General features: G+C 43.3%; 1 protein-coding gene and 1 long non-coding RNA gene across 9 annotated transcripts; one reads left to right on the plus strand and one right to left on the minus strand.

The window, feature by feature from the left end:
• Positions 1–5,817: 5,817 nt before the first annotated feature.
• On the minus strand, positions 5,818–6,770 carry LOC116440351. Its single transcript, XR_004238567.1, has 2 exons — positions 6,418–6,770; positions 5,818–5,976 (listed from the first exon to the last, which is right to left on the minus strand). It is a non-coding gene; the product is annotated as an uncharacterized LOC116440351 (long non-coding RNA).
• Positions 6,348–23,004, plus strand: U2AF1 (U2 small nuclear RNA auxiliary factor 1). Of its 8 annotated transcripts, none has more exons than XM_032101026.1 (10): positions 6,372–6,449; positions 7,246–7,772; positions 8,816–8,903; positions 9,113–9,169; positions 11,720–11,786; positions 15,970–16,019; positions 16,605–16,703; positions 17,870–18,003; positions 18,308–18,400; positions 20,051–23,004. In XM_032101026.1, exons 6-10 carry the CDS (start codon positions 15,990–15,992, stop codon positions 20,187–20,189), a joined length of 495 nt encoding a protein of 164 aa, XP_031956917.1. In that variant the 5' UTR covers positions 6,372–6,449; positions 7,246–7,772; positions 8,816–8,903; positions 9,113–9,169; positions 11,720–11,786; positions 15,970–15,989; the 3' UTR covers positions 20,190–23,004. The 8 variants fall into 8 exon arrangements, with proteins under 8 accessions (XP_031956914.1, XP_031956913.1, XP_031956917.1 ...); XM_032101025.1 differs by lacking the exon at positions 7,246–7,772 and adding an exon at positions 12,620–12,686 and having other exon boundaries at positions 6,375–6,449; XM_032101028.1 differs by lacking the exon at positions 7,246–7,772 and having other exon boundaries at positions 6,378–6,449.
• Positions 23,005–23,620: the final 616 nt, after the last annotated feature.

Genomic DNA, 23,620 nt, shown 5'->3' on the forward strand with positions numbered 1-23,620 from the left:
CACCTGGGCAGTGCAGCTGTGCAGGGCAGAGGGAAGCCCTGGGAGCTAAACAAAACCCCGTGGCAAAACTGCAGTGTCCTTACCCAGCTCTGGCTCCCTGGGGAAGCCAGAGGGGTTCCAAGCAGTCTCCATGGAGGTCACTGGCTTCCAGAGGGGCTGCCTGCTCTCACAGGATGCTGCTGGGAGCCAGGAAAGCAGAGCTCACACACCACAGCCACACTTAGCCAGGCACTCCACACAAAGCAGGGGGCTCCTGTTTTCATCCCGTGAGCTCCTGAGGGGTCACACTCCCATCGCCTCTCAGTGTTGCAAAATAAACCCAGAAAACAACAACAGGGCCTCCCTGTAACCATCCTGCTTCTCCCTCTGCACCAGGAGATGGCAACTCACAACTCAGACTAATCTGGTAATGCTTTCCTAAGTGCTGCCATGCCAGCAGCTTTTCCCAAGTTATCCCTCCCTCCTCCCCCAACTGGATCCCACAAGCATCCTCTGTTCCTCCAGGATCCCCACAGCTCCAAGATGACACAGCAGGCCCCCGTGGCATCATCCAACATCTCTGTACTGAGGTGAATGCAGGCAGCACAACCCTTGGCACCTTGTTTCACACACCAGCCAGAGAGATGGAGGCATAAAATTCCTTGTGGGATGTACATTCCGGGGGTCCCTGCTGCTCAGAGGGTTCCTGGTGGGGACAGGGCAGCAGCAGCTGCTCTGTGGAGAGTCCACATTGCAGAAACCACCTCGTAGAAGCAAATCTCCTGCTTCTGGAGCGCAGGGATCACTCACAACCCTGCTCTGGGCTCTGCTGTCCCCTCGACGCCCATCCCGAGCGCCTCATGCCGTCAGCAGGGTCCTGGTGGGAAGCGCTGCCCTGGACAATGTCCGGCTCAATTCCTGCCGAGGATTTGCAGCTCTGCAGCAGGAGAGCCCTTCCAGCCGAATGCCACCGGAGGGAGCCCCAGCAAAGCGAATGGAAGCCTCTGCATCCATCCGCAACAGCGGCTTCCACCCGGGCATCCCAGAGCCTCCGGAGGCCCGCGATTATTTCGTGGGGGGTCATGGAAAGCAGCACCTCTGCTGTCAGGAGGGGTCCATCACACACCTCAGGCTGCTGCTTTACTAAAGCCCCGGGCAGAGCGATGTAGAAAAGCTTTAGAGCCTCTATGGAGTAGCTGAGTACCGAGCCACAGCCTCTTCACCTGCACTTCCTACCCTCGCCTGACCCAGGACAGCTCCCGACGGACTTAGGGGAGCTTTGTCTGACCCGGGGAAGCAGCAAGGAGCCTGTCGTGGGTGTGTTGTGCCTTGCCTTTCTGCAGCCTGTTCTGACTGGGCTCCTTCCTTAAAAAAAAAATTTCTGTAAATATATTTCAAGATAAGTCTGGCACAATCCCTTTATTTTTGTGAATGTGGAGCTACGAGCAGAGTTCAACTCCAGATTGCAAAGGGAATGTGCAGGAGGTTTTCCCCCCCTCCTACAACAACTTTCTCTCAAATCCCTGCTCTGGTTCTCTGGCAGAAACACCTGCTATTTTTAGATCTAATATTTGCTGATAAAAAAGCTCCACCGTGAGGGTACAGTCCCATGACGGGCTTGAACTGAACAACTTGGCTGCTACAGAAGGGGAGAAGCCTTCTCTCCTTCTCCTTCTACCCCATCCTTCCTGATTTCCCTCCCTCCTCCTGCTGTGTGCTCCCATCTGTGCGTTGCAGCTTCATTTCCCCGTTCTGATTGCAAGATAAAATGATTCAGCTTATTAACCTGGCCATTTGAGCCAGTTCAAGGCGCTCACGATGCAGCCAGGGAAGTGTGGGAGACAGAACAAAATAAGCTCTGGGAGGGGTGAAGGGAAACCTGCCCCTTGCACCCTGGCTGAGCTCATGTGAGGCAAGGTCCTGCTGTACCAGGAAACCACAACCAAATGAAGACAGGCTGAAAACAAACAAAATTATGGGATGGGCATAGCAGATCTGCAGGCTGCTTTCCTATGCAAAGAGCTTGCATGGGCTCAGGGGCACTGGACATGTCATTGGAGGAAGGATGTAATAAGAGATTCCCACCAAACTCTCCTTTCACTGCCTTGGTGTCCTCTTGGTCCTCTGACTGCTGCTGAGGGCAGCAAGCAAGCAAGCAATACCTGGAGAATTTTTCCAAGAGTACTCAGAAAGGTCAAAAGACATCATCTGCTCCCACAAAATGCTCCATCCAAACTGCCCAGGACAGCCCAGAGAAGAATTTCCCTCAAAGGAGCAGCTGGGTTTGCTTATCTGATGGACTTTGATTATTTTCCAGTGAATCCTTTTGGCCCTTGGAGTGTGGAGGGGGACCAGGGGCAGCCCTGGGGCAGCACTTCAGAAGGCTGGGAGAGGAGGTCTGAGACTGGAGAGCCAGGATTAAACTCACAGGGGCAGACACTGAAAGTAGAAGAAAAGAGGTTTTTCTTCTTCTTTTCGTGGTGAACAGGGATGCCATCCCCCCCATGGCCACAGCACAGTGATGCTGCCCAGTTGCCCACATGTGGGGAAAGCACAGGGATCAGCACAGAGAGAGGGCAAGGGATGGGGCCCACCTTGAATAAACACTTCCTGGCTTTGGAGCTCTCCTGCCAGGCTGGTATCGCTGCAGTCTCTACTGACATCTTCTCTCCTGGGCCAGGCTAGCACATATCCTGAAAAAAACTTGGAGTTCCTGCCTAGCAAGGGGGGTGGAGGGCTATGGAGAGGCAGAACAGGCAGAAAACAAGTGATTTGCACCCAGATAAGGAGAGTGTAATCAATGGGGTGCAAAAATATCACACCTCAAGAAGTGGTCCTGGAGGAGCCAGAAGTGAAGCTGCAGCTGTGGGCACCAGATGTTACTTGTGCACTGAGGCATGAAGGAGAGGAGGCCACAAACACACCTGTGCTCACCACTGAGTGCAGAATATTCCCCTTTCTGTCCCCTACCAGGGCACTGCACCCTCACTGCCAGCTAAGAGGTCCTGCTGCCTCGTGTGTGAGCGAGGAGACTGCATGGGCAGCCTGGTGAACCCTCCATCTGAACCAATAAGACTATTCCTAGATTCTTATCCTGATTCTGCTCATCTCCTGTCCACCTTGATGTTAAGAAAATCACCTGCTCTCTATGTCTTTTCAGCAAAGGGGGAGGATGGCATTTTTGTCTAGCTCGTACGCTCCTCCGGGCAAGGAAAGAGGGCTTTTTACAAACAGCAATTGCCATAAAGATGGGCTTGACCCCAGACTGCACAGCAGCTTGCTGGATGAAAGTTCTGATCACATCAAATATTGTGTTGAACTTAAAAGCCCTGCAACTTTATTAATTTTCCTGGTTCTCATTATAAAACTCTAACACCAACAGATCAGTGTTCCTAATCAGGGGTTGGATCTCAAAAGCTCCCCAAGGAAAAGCTTCCCGAAGACACACAAATCCCTCGGCCATGCTCTGCAGTGTCTGCACTGCTGCTTCTCCAAGGCTCTGACTCAGCACTTCCTCTCCTTCCCTGCCACTCCTCCAACCCCACGGGCTGCCCCTGGTACCAGACTGGTCCAATTCACCATCAGCCACAGCATCAGAGCAGTGCCCTCACAGCACTGACAGTGGTCAGGGCTCAGCTGACAGTGACCTGGGGGCCTCAGAGAGGGTCTGTCCCCATGTGCTTGGTGGCAGACTCCTTTATGCCAGTGCATGTTGCTCCAAGAGATGACACAAAGCCGCAGCCAGTCCTTCCCCAGACCCATATGGAAGGTATGGCTCCAAAGACCTCACCCTGCTCTCTGCTGTGCTGTGCAGCCTTTCCTGGGGTTGCTATAATTAAGGATCTTATCAAAGATCTGCTTATATAACCATGGTGATTAGTGAAGTATAGACATGAAAGTAGATTAGATGAGATTACCAGCTACAGCTCTGTTCTGAAGTATATGGGCTGCCTTCACAGATTAATTTTTTGACATTGCATCTTAAATTGGTTCTTTCCACACAGCTGTGCCTTGTTCCAAGAGGTGTCAAGCAGAGAGCTGGCAAAATTGTTCAAAGGGCTTGCTGACTTCGGGTCAGTAATTATCGCTGCATATGCACTGTTGGCAAAATCCCTTTAACCTGAGAAACCAAGTCCTGTGCCCTGGCCCGGAACTCCAGGTTCCTCTTTAGTGCATTGTTCTGGGCACTGGCAACCAGAAAGTGCTATTATCCAGTGAACGTGTGAAGTACGTCGTGTACTGAACCCCTGGATGCGTTTCTGTGTTTGTTTTAATCTTTTTTCTGTATCCAAGCACTGCTTTCTTTTGCTTCACAACCATTTTTTTTCCACCTTTCCTGCTAGCTCTGCCTCTCTTAAAACTGGCTGCTTCCCTCCCCATTTTTCCTCTCAGCCCTTTTATCTCCAAACCAGATCTGGGTGTCATCATTTTGTCCTGGGTTGTTGTGTCAGTGATGACAGTGGGCCTTAAGGAGGCAGAGCAAAACAGAGGAGGGGTTGTGACAGAATTTAACCCAATAAATCTAAGCAGAGTGAGGCAGGGAGTAACCTGCAGTAAGTCACTAACCTGAGATTTATAGATAGCTATAAAAAGAAGAAATGTGGGAACAGAATGGCTGCTGTTACCATGCCAGGCAGAGATCCCTTCCCCTGACTCACACCACCACACAAACCCAGCATGTTTCAAATATTGAAAACTTATTTTGATTCCCCAGGAAAAAATGTATTTTGACATATTCCAGCTGAAGGCTTTAACAAAAACATTGAAGCAAAAATTAGTGCAAGTCTGTCGGAAGAAGCAAGGAGCAGCGGGGAGCAGGTGAGCTTTACATCCCTAAAGAGCACAGAAAGAATGGGGCAGGACATGGAGCAGTGCTGAGAGGATTGTCCCTGTTCTGAGACAGGCCACAGCTCAAAACAAACCAGGAATTGCAGGTGTCAGGTTGGATGGGGCATGGAGTGGAACCTGGTCCAGTGGAAGGTGTCCCTGCCCATAGCAGCGAGTCGGAGATGATCTTTAAGGTCCCTTCTAACACAAACCATGATGCTATGAATGGTCCTGAAGTAAAGAAATTCAGCCAAATTAAATTTAATAAAGAAAGAGATTTTATTTCGCGGCCGAAAGATCGGTCACACAGAAAGCCACGATCGAGAAAAGCAGCCCTGAGCCCGGGGTCGGAGCTGGGTGAACACGCATAGATCTGATGATCTCTATCGCATCAGAGCTCCCAAGTTCACCGATGCTGCTTCGGCTGGTTCCTTCTTATACAGTTTTTGGGCAGAGTCCGAATTAATTCTATTCTTCTCGCAATTTAGCATATTCATGATGTTTTCTTGTCCCGAAGTTGGACGGCACAAAGCGTTTCTTGGGTCTGATGAATTGTGCATCTTTGGTGATGAATTTGTCCGTTTCCGATTCCTGGAACCCTTAGTGGAGTTCCCGGAATGTCCAATTCCTTATTGGCTGAGATGTAGCAGGTCATCATAGTGTTAATGTCCCGGTGATAAGATCCAACCCCACCTGGGGTGGAATCCTCACCTATTGATTACATCTCTGCTGAAAGAACTTCCTTTAGAACTGCTCTAGTGTTGCAAAATTTTCCTCTCAGCCAGGCTGGTGGGGGGCGGGGTTTGAAACTCTGGCTCTGTATAGTTTTATTACAGCTCATTTTTATACATAACAGCAGGAATTACAGACTTCATTTATAACACTCCTAATCTATGAATGGCCCTAATCTATGAATGGCCCAACCCGAGCTGTGAGCGCTATAAAGTGTACTTGTTACTGCTTCAGGGAATCGCAAAAGATCTGAATGTTAGTCACACACTGAGTCCTCAGTCTTGTTTTCTGAACCAGCAGAACGAGTAAGTTTATTTCCCGATGTGCTTTTCAGTGATGTACAGTACTGGAATCTTCCGCATGCATTGCTGCTCCATTGCAAAAATTTCAATTCACTGGGTTCAGACTTGCAGCTTTTGGCCCATAATTCCGTGAAACCTCCCAAAACAATGACCAGAAAGAATTTGGTTCTCCCCTCCACTCTTGCTTTTAACTCAAAAGCATGTTTTACTTTTTTTTTTTTTTAATTTAAACCCCTTTAGACCGTGCACTCCCCACCTTCGCGCGAATCCCTTTATCCCAACCCTCGGAAGCCGCGACCCCCAGAACAACCCCGTCCCCTCGGCCCTTGCCAGGGGCGGGACTCGAACCCGGGCTCTGGAGGTTCCGCTCCCGTCCCGCAGCGCGACGCCGCTGGCCCCGCCCCGCCGCCCCTGCGCGCGCGCCGCGGCGACCCCGCGTGGGGCGCGCGCCCCGCCTCCTCTCCCCCCGCCCCCCTCCTTCCCTCAGCGCAGCGTTTCCGGCGCGGTCGCTGTGACGCGGCGGCAGCGCCGGGGCCGGGGCGGTCCGGCGGGCGGGCGGTGGGAGATGGCGGAGTACCTGGCCTCCATCTTCGGCACCGAGAAGGACAAGTGAGTGGCCCTATTCCCCCGCTTCCCGCGCCGCTCCCGCGGCGCCGGTACCCCCGGGAGGGAGGGGGGAAGCTGGAGGGGAGGCCGGAGGCCCGTAGCGGGTTGCGCGGGGACGCGGCCTGTTCCGATCGCGGCGGTCAGCCCTGCTTCCCTTCTCCCGGCCCCTCCTTCCCTGCGGGGGGACCCCGGCCCGTTTCGCCCATTTCTTCCACTCCCGCCTCGGGGGCGCCGCCGGGACCACGTCCCGCGCCTTTCCCATCCCGCTGGAACGCGGCGGGAAGAGGGAAGCGAGAGGCGGCCGCGCTTCCCGTTCCCCTCCCCCCCCCCCCCCCCCCTCTCCGCCATCGCCTCCCTCAGGCCCTTCCCCTCCCCCCCCCCGGGAGCGCGCGCGCCCGGCGGCGCGTGGGACTCGCGCGTTCCCGCGCGCGCGCCCGGCGGCCCCGCCCACGCGCTTCCCGCTCCCCCTTCCCCCCTCCCGGGCCGGGGCCGTTCTCGGGCACTCCCTCCCCCCACTTCTTCCTCCTCTTCCTCCTCCCCCGGCCGCCATGAGGGTGTGCCCGCGCCTCGTGGCGCGCTGCCGTCCTCCCCCGTCCTCCCTCCGCCCTCCCCCCTTCCCCCCGCGGCTGCGCCTTCCTGTCAGGGCCGCTGGGTGCCGGAGCTTCCCGCCGCCTCCTGCCAGAAAGCGCCTCCTCCTCCTCCTGTTCCCCTTTTGTTCGTGTCCCTGAGCCTCGCAGCAGCCTGAGAGCTCCCGCTCTGCTGCAAGGACAGCGACTGGTTATTTCTCCCCCCTCCCCAGGGTGCGGAGGATTTCCCCGACTGCTGCATCCTGATCCTACAGGCTTCTGCCTGCAGCCTTCCACGCGTCCGGGAACGCCTCTAGTTTCTCTGGTTGTTGGAAGCACACACACAAAACCCTCCTAACGAAAATTTGGTCACCATCGGCCTGACCAAACCGGCGTGTTTTTCCACTCGTAAAAATGAAAAGGGGGCATCGATGTGCTGCTGGACTAAATTACTCTTGTCAGCCCCTGGCCGTGGGGCTTCTGCTCTGCTCTGTAGTGCTGCCATTCCAGGAAAGCAGTGTCGGCAGCCTCTCTTTTGAGCTCTGTTACTGTAGCATCCTTTCACACAAAGGAGATACATAGGAATTTAATGCATTACAGTTTCAAGAGTTTTAATCAGGCATGAAATTCCTGTGCAGCTCTTGTTTTTGGTTAAAAAAAGCAGACGGAACCTTCCAGAAGGTGCTGAAGTTGGAGGCACTATTGGAAATTTTATAGTTAGATATTTCTTTTTGTTTCAGGTTAGAGGTCAGAAAAGACAGTAAGTATTTTATAATGCTAAGTGTTTGTTTTCAAAAGCATAATGAAGAGTGAGCATGTTGCAATTTTACAGTAGAATGCTTTGCTAGAGATCAGATGTGCTTTTTAGTACTTTAATAATTCTTCCGTCCATGAGTTGATGTTGGTTACACAGGATTGTGGAAAGAATTGGTGTTAATTATGGGAATAATAATCTTTCTTCCAGGAGAATTCTAATATTTCACTTACCCATATGTAGTCTATAATAGTTTTCTTGCCCTTCAGAATTTGGCATTTCCCTGTCAAGGTAACAAAACTCCTTGTGGTTTCTTTCATCATTCTGTGTGAATTACACCTTTCTGTGGGAGTTTTAGTAGTATTTCTAAACCAGGATCGTTTTCAAGGTGTCATGAGATGGATCATTCAAGAAAAGCTTGTGGTTTAAAAAAAAAAAAGCAGCTTACTCTTAAAATCATTAACTATATTCATGGAAATGGCTTAATTAAGTGAATTTATTTTGCTTATGTGTATTCTTTCTGTAACATGATTTTCTCTTCCCTGAATTATTTCCAGTACTGTGTTGGTAGCAGCGTGAGTTACCCTTAGAGTATAACTTAAACAGGTGGTTTATAAAACATGAGAGAGGTGCGACTGTGTCAGCTTTAAAACAGGTTTTATTGCCTGGACCAGGGGCTGCATCAACTCAGCCACAGAGCTCCCAGTGTAAATTTCAGACCATTTTTCTCATTATTTTCCATCCCATCACCCACTGAAACTGAGGTAAAGACAAGAACGGAGAAGCGGAAGAGTAAAACAGAGATCACTTCTGTGTGGTGGATCATGAAACCACTTTGGGGGAAATTGGTCAGATACTGGCTGTAAATTAGGAGTAAAAGGAATAAATATGGACAGGTTTGTTGGAATGCTTTCCTGTACAGTTTTGGTGTGGGGTTTTTTTTCTGTGTTACTTCTCCACATCAAGATAAAGACATTTAGGGCATATGCTTTTTTGCAAATTGTTTTCTGTGCCAGGGTCTAACTATTTTATTTATTTTTTTCTTGCAGAGTCAACTGCTCATTTTATTTCAAAATTGGAGCTTGTCGCCATGGAGACAGATGTTCTCGGTTGCACAACAAACCAACATTTAGCCAGGTTTGTTTCCTCTTTTTTCTCTTTCTTGTGGAAGTATATTCTGGCTTCTTTAAAATGTAGATTCTCAGATACAAGTGAATAATTACCAAGCTCCAGATTAATTAGTTCAGTTTTGGCCCCAGTTTATCTGGGTCTTTGCTTTTTTTGGGGTGTTCTATTTGCTTCTCCCAGCATTTCTAATTATCTCCTGTCACCCTTAATGGCTGCAGGAAGCGATGCTGTTGTAAGCTTGCCTGTAGTAGAGACCAACCAGTGCTAACTTTCAGGTGAGTGTGCCTTCTCAGTGGTGTTCAGGCACTTAAACCATCCCAGAGTTTTTAAATCACAGACAATGGCAGCACATTCCACCTGTCCCAAAGGTGGGAACTTTAATCTTTTATGCATATAATAGAAGAAAACTAATTAATGAATAAAAGTGACTCATCTGTTAACTGCATTTGCTCTCTGACCCAGGCTCTTAAGTTTCAAGAGTGACTTGCATACTTCCTTTGAATATGGAAGAAATGGTTTATTGAAAACAACTTGCCTGGTTGCTGAGGGTGAATTGTCAATTGGCATGACAGATTATTTAATCTTTGGCTCAGTGAATATTGTTAGAGACATGATGTGTGACTGCATGTCTGCCAGAAATAAAAATAAATTTGAAAAGGTGCAGGGAGTGACAGGGTTTTCATTATTATTATTATTATTATTATGAGCTGTATAGTATTCACAAATTACAGTCCTGGAGAAATGCATGTTTTCCCTCTTTCTATCAATGCTGATTGTCAAGGCACACAGATGAATTTCTTTGGGAATTTTGTACATGAGCAATAGTGCCTTAGAAAGTTACTACTGCACTTTTAGCTACAGCAGTTTGAACTGCAATGGTTTTAACTACAGAGCTAAAGTTCACATAACAACAGAGTCTTCTGCAAGTTCATTTAATCTACTTTGGAGCAAAGTTGATGAGAGACGTGGGCTCATGTTCGTTTGGGGAGAAATTAGGGAGGGGAGTGCTCTACATGTGACAGGTTCATAAAGTTAACCTCTGAGTGGGCAGGGGGACTTCCAGGGGAGAATGTCAAGGTTACTGATGGACAGGGACTTCTGCTGGTACTTAAGCAACAAAAACACCTCTTTGCTTCTGGGATTTTAACAATTTTTAATGCAGATGTTTTATTTCCAAAGAGCATTGTCCATTTTTATACTATCCCATGTTGTTGACCTACATGGAGCACAAGTTGAAGTGCAGTTGGTTATTTAGAGACCTGAATTTAGGTCATTGGCTACGAAAAAGTATTTCTAAAGCAGACAGCTTCTACAGTAGTTGTCTTTTAAGTTAAAAAAAACCCCCAAAAACCTAACAAAAAACCCCACCACCCTTGCATCTTTTTTTTACCAATAAAACTTTGTGTGCAACTACAGCTTTCTGTCAGTGCAGCCTTTAGCTTTGCTTTAGACCCTGGTGAGCAATGCCAGCTGAAGTGGGTCAGCAGGGCACATCCCATTCATCCAGGGATGTCTGGGACTGCACAGCCTTGTGCCTGGCAGCTGTGCTGTAGCATCTCCCAGGTTTCTGGCAGTGTGTGGGGTCTGCAGAAATCTTCATTTGTGCGCAGGTTGACAATCAGCTGTGATAGAAAATAGAACAACAGAGATCTTGCTAATGGGAAGTTACCAGCACAATGTTTTAACCTTGTGCAGCTCTTGCTGGTGCAGCTACTTTACAGAAGAGCTGTGTTAGGAAAGGTCACACAATCCAGGGTGATCAATTTACCCCCAGTCAGCAGAAGCACCCTAACGAGATGAGATGCATGTTTCTGGCACTCTCCAGTTGTAGACTAAAGCATAGGTAGTTTAAACCTGGGCCACGGAAGCACAAAGCTTTGGTTGGTATGGCTGGACCCATAATAAAACAAGTGTGTGATTTTCAATGTGATGTTACAGATGTATTTTTTTTAGATGTTAAACGGGTAGCATATGTAGGTGTGACATTGCTGGGCCTGTGACTTCTTTAAGCTCTGAATTCTTACTGTGACTAATAATAATAATGTCTAAGCTAAAGTTACTTGGGGATTGCCATTCATACTGACTAACATTGAGCTTGTGTTTTAAGTAATCAAATTTCAATTTTTGAGCTGCTTACAGTGATATGGACGTTTGGAATTTTTTTGTAATATTAGTTTACTAACTTAAACATGGTTTGTTTTTTCAGACAACTTGATTTTAAGAAGAACGGTACAAATGTAAGGTTTCAAGTCTGCCTGGGCTAATTCTTCAAGTAAAAAGCAGAAGGGCTAAAAGGATATTGTCCTTATTTGAAGGATCGGAAACATGTGAACCTATGATGCTATTATATTATTTAAACAGAAATTCCACCAAGAAACTCCTGATGCACAAAATGAGATGTAGCAGTTGCCTAAAGGCCTTATGGTCTGGTGTAGCATTTTGGACACTGTGGCATTACGTATTACATGCTGTGCGCATAACACTGTTTTTCCCCCCCTAGACTTGCAGTAGTGAATCTGGTCTCGAAAGTTTAGTTTCTGGTCTCCAGAATACCTCGTGTGACATTTTAGGTTCCTGTGCCTCACACCTCCCATTTTGAGGATAGCTGTTGAGACAAACGCAGCTCTTTCTTGGTGGTTAATTAAAACTGTTTTCATAATATGATGGTCTGGATGCAATTTTGGAAGATACTCTGCAAATACAAAAGGAAGTCTTAAGGATAAAATATGACTTTTAGCTGTTTGCAAACAAGTTGTCTCTTTGCAATTGTCTATTATATGCACAGCAGCCAGTAGAATTCCCCTTTTTATTTTTTTTCCCCGCAGACCATCTTGATTCAAAACATCTATCGTAACCCCCAAAACAGTGCACAGACGGCTGACGGCTCACACTGTAAGTCCCACAGTTGGAGAAATTTTTTTAAAGAATGGTGTTAAAGAGCCCACTCCTAATTATGAGAAAATAATGTTGGCTTCTGAGCTGCTGACATAAAGCTGTTGCAAACAGGACAAGTGACGGAACTCTTCTTGCGCACAGATCAAGAATTTGTGGAACGTGTGCGATTCTGAGTGCAGAAGTGACTGCGCAAATTGGACTTGATGCAGATTCCCTTTTGTGTTGCAAAGTGAAACTTGGTTGCTTAGTAACACTGCATTCTTTTGAAAGGGTTAAACTGCAGACATTTCTCAAATTCTTGATTTAACACCAAAAAAAAAAAAAATAGGTATATATGTGATGTACGGTAAGTTTCCCAAAACTGGGTTTTCTCTCATCTTAACTTTCTTAGGAAAATGGAGATTTCATGTTATGCTCTAATTATTGTATTACTTCCTTTCCTGGAATTTTGTTGATAAGAAGCCATTCAGTAAAACCAAATTCAATATTATCAATATTACATTAATATAATAATAATATTATTATAGTAGTGTGAATGCTGTATTTGGATTCTGTTTCAGAGCGGTCTGAAGTCATGCAAAACCCCTCTATAGCAATATTGGTGAATGGAATAAAATTAAGAATACAATAATGGAGTATCATGAGATCTCTATTACTTTACAGTGTTAGGTTGGTGTAGAAAGGTCACCAGCTAAGTGCAAGTTCTCCTGCTTGGGAGAGAATAACCACCTCTCTTTCAGCACAGACTCGGCTAAAGCGACCCTAAAGGAAACCAGTTTCTTGTTAAAATTATTTTCCATAATATAAAGTTGTTGCGTTTTGTATTTCAGACCATTGCCCTCTTGAACATTTACCGTAACCCTCAAAACTCTTCCCAGTCTGCTGACGGTTTGCGCTGTAAGTTCATACAAGTTCCTTCACTGGTTCCCTGGGCTTGATTGTCAGAGCTCAGTGTCGACTTAAGCTGGTCTGCCATTTTAGTTTAACAGATCAAACTGACCACGTTTCGTTACATGTGTTCAAAACAAACACAAACAAAAAAAAAAACAAAACAAAAAAGCCCCAAAATTTTTGTCCCACTACCTTCCTCCCTACTCCCAAAACTATGAGGGGAATCTGAATACCAACTATTAAATCATAAAGGGGTTGAAATCGTACTTCCCCTGTGAAGCAGTGCTGGTTGCACTGCTTTCTTCTGTCACCTTTCTCCCTGCCAGTTGCCTGCATCCTAGGAATGGTTTTCTGTATGTTTTGTGCTATCCATTAGGTTACACTGTCGAAAAGAGCAGGACAATGACACATTGACTTCATCCAGAACAAATGTCCTGCTCTGTAAACGTTAAGAGAACTTGAATTTGAAACTTTACAGACTGCATGCATAAATTCGTCCTAGGTTAATGCAGCTTCCGTTTAGGGAGTGCACTTTGGAAGAATACACCATGACTGACCAACGCTTCCCTTCTGGCAGCTGTCCTTTCTGGATGGGTGCATGCTTAAAATTCTTTCCATGCTTTGAAAATTCAAATTCCAATGCCATTTGGCATATTTACCTAAGAAAAAGTAATTTTTTAACGTATTTTTGAGGAGGGGAAGGAATTTGGGTATGGTCATGAAGTAATTTAATGACTTCTCCTGAGATACAAATGGGCATAAGCAAACACACCTCCTGTGAGACTAGCAGCAGTTAATGCCCAGGATTGTTGATCGGCGATTACTGATATATCATTGTAATTGAATCATCAATATTAGAATAAGATAAAAAAAAAAAAGTTTTAGAACCAAAAAAGGATCGGTGTTCTTTCCTAACTAATATTTCTTGTTGAAGTGAGTATTGACTGTGTGGTAATAAAGCTTTGTTTGGCTATCCTTTTTTTTTTTTTTTTTGACTGTTGGTTTATAGACTAGTTCAGATTAGTTACCAGCATTTGATTAGAAGTGCTTTGTGAAATCAGCCACTAACTTAAAAGTCAACACTGTCTCTCTTGCTTCTAAAAGTAATAATGGCTCGATTATGTAATTTGTGTTTTTGTCACACAATCAAGCTGGACATGTAAATGAGCTGTGTAATTTTGTCTGGATGCTTGAACAGTTCCATTGGTTCATAGGCTCTCTCCTTGCAGATGCTTAGTAGTTAATGCTGTTTCAGGAGACCAAAACTTTTCCATTTGGGTGTTTCCACTGTCTCCCTGAACTCTCAATGCGCTGGTAACTAATTTGCACAGAGTTACAGCAGTTTGGTCTGTGGAGCTGTTTAGACTTACAGCTGCAAGAGTCCTGCACAGATCCTCCAGTGTTGTAAATGCTGGTATCCAACTCTAGTTTGTCGTGACAAGCGAGTAGCTGTGTGCCAGAGCCTGACTGTACCTCCTGGGGTAGAGCTGGAGCTCTGCAAGCAGTAGGTTTGCTGAAACTCCTGGCTCCTTGGTTTTTGATATTTGTCCCTACTTAAGTATTGCATGTATTTTAAATGGGTAATTTGGGTAGCTATTTAATGCCTTGTCGTTGTTGCTTAACTGTCTTCCTTTCTATTGCCGTCGTAGAGGATTAACCTTAGTTTGGAACAGCAATAGTTTTCCTGAGTTTTAATTAGTAATTGGGCTTCTCATGGTTCAGATACCAGTAGCCCTGGAATATGGATGTTTGTAAAGCCTGTGCATATGTATGCTTCCCACTTTGGAAGGTCATTGAAGTAGTCATTAACTAACTGTTGCCTGTGATCTCCTAATTTGACAAAAAAAAAGTTTTTAGCTCTTGTCCATCTGGTAAAAAGTAATTATTCCCACTGTGGCTCTCAAAGCCCCTGTCTGATACCTTTAAAAACAAAAAAATCTTAGGTGTTAGTAAGCTGTTATCAGTGGTGTTGGCAGAACTTTGGGAATATAGTTAAGTATTAAACTGCCTAGAATTACTGGTTTAATGTTTGATATTCCTTAATTTGCTATAACCATGGGGGAGAATAAATTTCTTAAAAGCAAACCTGTCTCGAATGCAGACACATTGTTAGCCTAAACTATAAACCAAATGCCCCTTACTCTCTTGTGGAGGTGAGCTGGGTGGAAGAACAGGAACTGCAATTCAAAGAGTGTGGCTGGTTAATATTAGAGCCTTTGAAGAAAAACATAAAGTTTGTCCAACTGGTAATACTAGCCAAAATTTTTTTCATAGCAGCCTAAAAGTGAATAAACTCAGCTTTTTTGGCTCAGTTTCTTGTCTTTCACATTCTGTGAACTAAACCAGTCTGGTTTGTAATTTTAAACACTAGCATATTTTTCTAGTATAAAATGCAGGGTTTGTTGTAAAACTGCTCCGCTTGATCCTAATAAACCACTTAACTGCTGAAGAGCTAATCTAATGGCTTTAATGCATACAGCTTGTTTCAAGTTCTGTAGACTGGAAGAAATAAATGAAACTCATTTTTATACTTTCAGTGCTTTGAAAAATAAGCCACACTTATGTTGAGTTTTGTAGCAGCAGGCAAGCAGCACTTGTTTTTGAAGTCCAGCTTGTAGCATGAAAATAATCTTGAGTATAAGGCTGGCTTGTTTTGCACTAAAAGGTGTTCTGCAGGACTACAGAAAAATGAAGTGACACTCAAACTTAAACTAGAAAATGGCTCTCTGTTGTAAAGCATTGAGGGGCACTGAGAAAAGTGTGTCATTTCAATGACTATTTTGAGCAAATTTAAAAAATATCCTGGACTATTTTACATTGTGAGCTCTCAAATTCTAGTGGATATGCTGGAGAGGTGGACATAAAAGTCTGCTTTTAGGAAGAGGAATACTAAATTGTTACAATATTTTAAGGTATGGAAATGTAACAAAGCACTTGCCTTCTGTTTAGGTAAAATCGTTGGTAGTTAGAGAGTGGAGCTATACTATATTAAATTTTAAGTGATGTTTCAAAGTAATTCTTTTCCCCTTTAAATTTGTGGCATACAAGTTTGGCTCTGATTAAAACTTGCTTTGATTTGATCATATCAATTTAATGTTTTGACAGATACTTTGGGGACTCAAAGAGCTCTTCACACATCCTTATTTTGCAATATTCCTGTTAGTTAGCTCTATGCTATATGGTGTCTCTTATGCTCCAGACGGCCTCTCTAGATTGTGTTGTAGAATGATCAAAATCTCCTCTTCCTTACTGACAGGCTCTAATCGATCTGACTCTTTGACTTTTGCAGGTGCTGTGAGCGATGTTGAGATGCAGGAACATTACGATGAGTTCTTTGAGGTATGTAAAGATGCATTGCAGTGTTACTGGATCTGTCACCACCAAGCAGTTAAATGGATGTAGTGGGGATAGCACAATTAGATGGATTCAGGAAAAAGCACTTCCTCAGGTGTTTGTATAAAGTGTACAGCCTTGTGTGAAATATTTCCAGGTGTAGCCATTGGTTAGTTTGGCCTTAATTTGACTGCTTGAAATAGACTTTGTTTAAAATCAGCATCTTAAGTGTTGTAGCATTTTGATTGTATAATCTCCTTTTTTATACATTTAAAGTACACTCAATTATTTGTATAGAAACAAAGTACCTGAAACTACAGCATCAGGGTTTCTGTGTTGTGCTTTCGGTGCATCCTGTGTATTATGTAATGCTGTGCATGTTTTCCATAGGTTTTTGTTGTATCTTGTTAGTGCTGTGCTTACAGATAGCCAAGCAAATAGTTATCTTAAACCCAAAAATGTAAAAGAAAAAATAAAGTGATCCTGCTTTTTTCCAAGGGAGGTCTTCTTTTTATACTTAGAGTTAAATGCAATATTTCTGTACTTACAAGTAATGTGCTGCAAAGTTCTGCTGGGTTGCTTTGTGCTTAGGAGGTCTTCACAGAAATGGAGGAGAAATACGGCGAAGTTGAGGAGATGAACGTTTGTGATAACCTTGGAGATCATCTAGTTGGAAATGTATACGTAAAGGTAGGATGAAGAGATGTTCATGTAATCAGGAGGGGTGGTATTTATTGATTTAGTATTTTGAAAGCTACTCTATGCTTGTAGACTTTGCAAGGGAAGATCTTCAGTATATAAGCTCCTCTCCAACTTCACAATTTAAAGTAGAGTAAAAATGTGAAAGGAATCCAAAAGAAATTTTAATAAATTTTGAGAAACTTTCTTGATAGTTAAAATCCATGTAATTTTCAGAAAGATTAACACTTTTTTTTTTCTTTTACATAGTTATAAACAGTCACCGCTACTGGACTGTTTAGTTTGGCAGGATTAATTTGGGATTTGTCTTAGCATCATGCTGCCCTTTAAGCACATCAGTATGAGAGAGGTTTATATGCCACAGCTGCATTAATTTTCTAACTTCCCAGTTAAACACTATCTGAAACCAAGTTAGATATGGCAGTAGCTGGGTGGTTCAAGGTGCAAACTGGAGTAAGTAGGTTTAACTTCTAAAAGTCATTGGTATCTCTTGAATAATGAGTGCAAAGTTGTCACCCACAGAAATTTTACTGTGTGTTCGTGGTGTTGGGGAGGTGTGAGAAAGTTTCTTTGAATATTTTGGCTGTACCTTCCCTCAGCTGGAAAGTATTTTCACACCTGAAATTCTTGACTGTGTAGGTCATAATCAAAACAAAAAGTCGTCTTAAAACAACTAGCTGTGAAAAGGCATTTCAAATTTAAGTTTTACATTCATCATAAAACAGGATCTGATTTTTGTAAATACTAATTTAAATGAATAAGAGCTCCAGTTTTAATATAAATTTCTCTTAAATAGTTGAAAAAATGCATTACATCAGGACTGTTGGTGCTCCAGAAAGTAATCATAAGCATTCTCTTGGTTTAAAGCTGTACTAAGAAAACTCAAGTCTCTTCTATTGACTGACTTCTGCACTTGAAAGACCAAATAGAGCATAATGAAAAGAAAAATCAATGTTTTGATTAGCCCTTGAGTCCCAGTTATTCAAAAGCTGGCATATTTACCTTTGATTTGATGGACTGTCCAAGAAACCTGAAGTAGCTTCTGGTTTCATTACTAGCTGTGAGCCTCATGTATTGCACAACTGATTTGATAGGAATCTTTTACCTACTCCTGTTGCTTCTCTGTATTGTAAGGAGAATGTTGCTTTTGCTTTTAGTTTCGCCGTGAAGAAGATGCAGAAAAGGCTGTGATTGACCTGAACAATCGCTGGTTTAATGGGCAGCCCATCCATGCCGAGCTCTCACCTGTGACTGACTTCAGAGAGGCCTGCTGCCGTCAATATGAAATGGGGTAAAGCAATGGCTTCCTCTTGCCTTGGCAGCCTCTGGGGTGTTTGCACAGTAGGGAGGGTGCTTGGGTGTGGGTTTTACGTAGTAGAGTGTAGGAAGAAAACTACTTCAGGTAACAGTAATGTGGAGGATCTGCAGTGAACCTCTTGTCTTCTGCCATCTTTTGGGGATTTTGTTGTAGAAGTGAGGCACTGTCAGTAAATGATGCTTGTAATTTACTGGGTTTAATATTAGAGGTGATAAAGATCTAAGCAGATAATGTAGAGCTGGGAATTCTTAACTGTGCCTCTTGAATTCTGTTTCAGAGAGTGTACACGAGGAGGTTTCTGCAACTTTATGCATTTGAAGCCCATTTCTCGAGAGTTAAGGCGGGAGTTGTATGGGCGGCGTCGTAAAAAGTAAGTTTGTTTTTAAGCACTACTAAAAGAAGTAATTTAAGGATCAGTTGCTGAAAGATCTGAAGGCAAATCTTTAAACTCCTGCCAAGTCCTCTTGTTTTTTCTGATGCACTTCTGGCACATGCCAAAGGGCATCAAGTCAAGCTGGCAAGTAGCCAGTTTAGAACAAATGAGTAGAGCTCTAAAAATACAGTGTTTTTTGCTCTGCAGTAGTGTAGATTCTGAAGGTTGGTGTGGAAGGCAGAGTTCAAGGAGGAAAAAACTCACTGAGTTACTGAGTACATAGGCCCTATCTGTTGTTCAGATCTCCAAACTGCAAACTGTACAGATGGACATTATTTGGGAGAAGTTGCTTTATGCCTCCTCTGTTTTGTTCTCTTCTAAATGTGTTTGCTCATGGCCTTTGTTAGATGCAGGCTAGTTGGCCAGTAGGCATTTTGGCAGCATCAGATAGGCTGCTTTCAGCATTATGTGCAGTCAAGCAGATCTATAGATTATACTCAGGACCCAACCTTATTTGCCTTTAACTGTTAATGGTGAAATGTTGTAGCCTGTATTCATTTCTCACTATTGATACCAGGCAGTCACTCTGTTGAGCACACTTCTGCCTTCACAGTGTGACCTTTCTTGATAGGAATTCCCAGTAGGAGAAAGGAGAAGTAATTTTGCTTAATGGTAAAAAAAGTAGATAAATACACTTTGTTATATATTAAACTATTCATTTAGTGAGGTACCTTGCAGAAAGGCTTTTACCACTGCTGTTACTGTGATGGTTCACTTGGAGCTGGATTCAATCTGCTTGCATTTAGGACCTTGCTATTTGGGATAGGCATGTAAAAATTTTGATCTTGCTTTTCTATAAAGCACAATTTTTTTAGGTTTCTGTCAATCACAGAAGGAGCCTGGGATTGTGAGTGTGTTTTTCTATAAATATCTCTGGCAGTATTTCAGAATCTGTGAGGATTAATTTAACTTCAAAAAACTTCAGATGTTTGAATGCTGTATGAAAAGGACCAAGTGTGCTTTTTATATTAACCTTTTGGTCACTGTAAGAAGTGTGGAACTCTCAGATTCAGTAATGCTGATTGGTAGTAGCTGTGATAGTACTGTGTTCTGGGTGGTTTTAGCTCCCTTCCTGCATTTATCAACCTAAGAGGCTGGGAAGATGATGTGCCAGTGCTCATGTCCTGGGGGGTAGAAATGATGTAGGGGGAACAACAACAGAGAACTGGGTTGTAATTGCTAATTAATGCAATTGATTTAATGTGAGTGGACTTAGAAGCAGCTGTAGACTTTTGGTGTGTGTTGCTAAGAGATCTGTCTGCCAAAGCAGGTGTCCCCTTCTCCTGCTTTAAATAACAGCAGTGTAACCGTGCCTTTCCTTGGGGTTTGCACATCCATTGTAACAGGTGACTGCAGGGAACAGCCCATCTTGTGCCTATTGGTGCTGACTCCCCAGTATGAAGTTCGTGCAGTTTGTAAATGCATTGGGTTTTGCAGCCCAAGTGCCAATTAACCAATCCTTCTAATGACACGCTGCCTTTCTTCTCCCTCATCACTCCCGTTGTTAATTACACGTTCCACTGTGTGGTACTGCGAGTAAATTGCTGCCTGGAACGAAACAATAAAATGTCCAAACTTTCTTTGAAGGCATAGATCCAGGTCGAGGTCCCGTGAACGCCGGTCTAGATCCAGAGATCGCGGTCGTGGAGGTGGAGGAGGAGGAGGAGGAGGCCGTGAGCGTGACAGGAGGCGGTCAAGAGATCGTGAACGATCCGGTCGATTCTGAGCCATGCCATTTTTACTGTATGTCTGCTAGAAAGTGTTGTAGTTTGACCAAACAAGTTCATAATGACATTTTTTTTAAAGATGGGCTTCTGAATAAAAAATTTGTAGTGATACAGTATTCTTTGTGTAACTTGTTTCTTGTGGGGGGAGTCTTTTTAACTGTCATTCCTCTATCTTGACAAATACCTGGATTAAGTCTGCCTGAGGGAAAGGTGGTAAATGTATTGGAGGAGCGCCAGTTTTGGTTTAAGGTTTTTTTTATTTGGGTATAATTTGAACTGTTGATGAAAATGTGTGTGTATATAATATAAAATATTATATACATAGTAAAAATAATATACTGCTTAAGAAACAGTTACTCACATAAGTTTCCCTTTTCTGCTATGCTGTCTGCTTATTTAGGTTAGTTTAGGCACATTTAAGAGGAAGGCTGTGCGAAATGCATTTATTTACCGAGTAGAAATGCTTAGTTACAAAAATGTATGTTTGTTTGTTACCAGAAGTCTGTGCTCTGTCTATCAATGTGACTGTGGCATTTACAATAAATCCAATTTCTTGGTGTAAAATCTAAAGCCTATTTTCTAAGCACTCTGGAGTAGTTGAGTTGCTACTCCTGGCTGCCTATTTTCTAAGCACTCTGGTGTAGTTGAGTGGCTGCTCCTGGCTGTGCCAGAGTTCATAGTTCAGGTTTTTATAATTCTTGACTAAATTCCTTTCTTGAGCTGGAAAGAAAGTTGCCTAGTACAGTGTGGGAAAAAAATATTTTTATTGCAATGATTCATAATAGGCAGGTGAGGGTTTTGTGAAAAAAAATCACCAAAATTATGCTTCTTGCAAAATGATAGAGAAGTGCTGTGGAAGGAAATGCAAGGTCCTAAATACAAGGATCAAATTTTTTAAGAGATTTTTTTTTTCTCTATGCTCTCACCTGTCATTTAATGAAAAGCATTTTGTTAGCATTCAAGGTCATAGAAATCTAATTGGATGCTAGTGGAAAATAAATCTTTTTTCCACCTTTCTGATAGTCTGGAGTATGATGAAAGCTAATGGACAGATGGCAGTTCCTTCACATACTTTTATTTTTCTGAGCTCGAATTGCACAATCGCTGAACATCACAGGTTGTGTCCCAAAGTGGTAAAACTCCGTGGAAATGTTGGAATCTTGAGACATGCTTTGTGCAGTGGTTGACTTGCAGTTTCACCTCATTCATGTCTGCTTTTTTTTCAAAGTATAACATAGCAAGGGGTTTTGGTCACTGATCATATTTCTGCAAGATATAACTTAATGTACATGAAGTTACGCAATAAAACACAGCTTTCCAGTGGGGGGAGAGAATTTACTAGAGCTTCCTTAGTTCTGAGCCAGATAGCCTGCTAAATGATAAATCTGCTTCTTGGTGATTATTAAAAAAAGGAAATAGGATATGGATGCATCACATAGATGATTAACAAACCAGCTTCTCTCTGCCTCTAAAATAAATACAAAACCATTTTGCTCACTGGAACTTGGAATTGGAAAATGATATTGAAAAGTGAGCTTTCTAAATTAATCTGCTTTGCTTCTTACAACTAAATTCTTGCACCAGTTCAGTTTGAATTTATTTTGTTCCCACTGGGTGGTTTGGCCAACCAGACTTCGGAACTTGGTGTGCCAGGACCCTTTTTGAAGAAATACCACTCAAGCAGTGAAGCCCATCTCCACACAATGTTTTGTTCTAAGTACATAAATCAAATGATGCTTTACTGGAAGAAATTGAGCAGTACCTGGCATTAAATAACTGAGCTGAAAGGTATTTCTGCTGGGCATTAGGAATTTCACATTGATAATTTAGTTCTTGCAGTTTACAGGATATTCATCCAGTTCCATTTTTCTCTTCAGTGAAATTCAGGATTATTGGTGAGCTAATTTAAATCTCAAGCTACAAAAGGTGAGGATAGTCTTTGCTTTTGTTTTTTAAACAGTATCTAATACAACATGGACACTATTTAAAAGGTTTAAGATTTGCTCTGTAAAGCTAGTTTAGAAGTTAGTTCTATAAAGTTAGTTTAACACAAGTACAAATGTGTCCCTGGAATGGCTTTAATCTGTTTGTCTAAACCCTGTTTCACTGCAGGTATATTTTTGCATGAACAGATAGTGGAAGGTTGATTTTTCCCTCTCCCCCAGTACAATTTTACTTAAGAAAGCATTCTTGAATTCCACCAAATGTATAATTTTATGATCTGATTGCACAGCTGCCCAAAAATTACCCATTTATCTGGAATATGTCAGAATGGGCACTGAAAGCAGCGGAATTTAATGGATACTCTAGTGGGTGCCTAGTGACAGCATTCAGCATGAACTTAGGTTTGCCTTTTGAGACGGTGCTACCAGTGAAATTCATCAAATTTGAAATTTAAACTGCACCGATTTGGTTAAACATTTACACCTGATAGACCCAAGTGTTGGTTCACCAATACAAACCAAGTGGAAATCCTACCTCCCCCTTTTCTTGTTGCTCACAATGTCTTTTAAGATTTGTTTTTTCCCCCTCCTCCCCAAGGTTCCTGCTTCTCAAGTACTTCATTGTTGACTCTTCTGTTGAACAGTGGATCTTAATTTATGGAATTCCTTTACCTCAAATAAGTGACAGCATACAGGATTTTCTGAAGTCTGAGTCAATTAGGTTGAAACTGTTAATCCCAAGTGGCTTCCTCTTCTTTGTATTTGGCTCTTATTCTGTGAAAATGCTGCTTGTCCATGAATATGATGTATGTTGAGACTGTAAAACCAAATGGAGAAAACCTGTTCAAAATAAAGCCTTTTTTTATAAGAATCTGACAAAAATTATCCCTTTACTTCAGATTGGATGCTGCTCTCTAAATATCTAATGAGGACATAGACTAAAGTTTCAAATTCTTAGATCTTAAGCTATTATTTGAGCAATTCTTTGCCTTCTGTTTTCCAGAGCTGGTGAAGCATGTCTTCAGCTAAAACATCGCTAGCCTCTCCATATTTCCTTGATAAAGTTGAATTTTAAGAGTGCAACTTGGGGTTAGGAGTTGGGGGGGTTGGTTTGGATTCTTTTAATTGATAGGGTTTTTCGGTAGGGTTAGAAAGAGCCTGCAAATTTCTGTTGTGGTCTGCAGAGAGCAAGAGAGCTCATTTGTGACAGAAGGAATGTGCTTAATTGAAGAAATAGGTAATCAAAAGGTGTCATGACTTTTTAAAGATGATTCCTCCTGGTGTTGCACTGTTCAAGCTGCAAAATTTTGGGTGTTAACAATTGTGCAACAGCACCTTAAACTGCATCTACTGTCTTTGATACATCAGAAGTGAAACTGCTTTCATAGCAGCTGGGGAGGGTGTGGGTAAATCATTTCATTCTCCAGACACTGCTGTGCTGAAGAGTCCCTAAAAACAGTCCTGGTCGGGAAGCGTTCCAGCTGAAA

This window comes from Corvus moneduloides, chromosome 2, assembly GCF_009650955.1.
Source record: "Corvus moneduloides isolate bCorMon1 chromosome 2, bCorMon1.pri, whole genome shotgun sequence".
NCBI lineage: Eukaryota > Metazoa > Chordata > Aves > Passeriformes > Corvidae > Corvus > Corvus moneduloides.

Coding starts and splice junctions, on each gene's coding strand:
- U2AF1 (XM_032101023.1), top strand. CDS start 6,406: ATGGCGGAGTACCTGGCCTCCATCTTCGGCACCGAGAAGGACAA. Junction 16,704..17,869: donor TTGGAAATGTATACGTAAAG/GTAGGATGAAGA, acceptor TTTTGCTTTTAG/TTTCGCCGTGAAGAAGATGC. Junction 18,401..20,050: donor TATGGGCGGCGTCGTAAAAA/GTAAGTTTGTTT, acceptor CTTTCTTTGAAG/GCATAGATCCAGGTCGAGGT.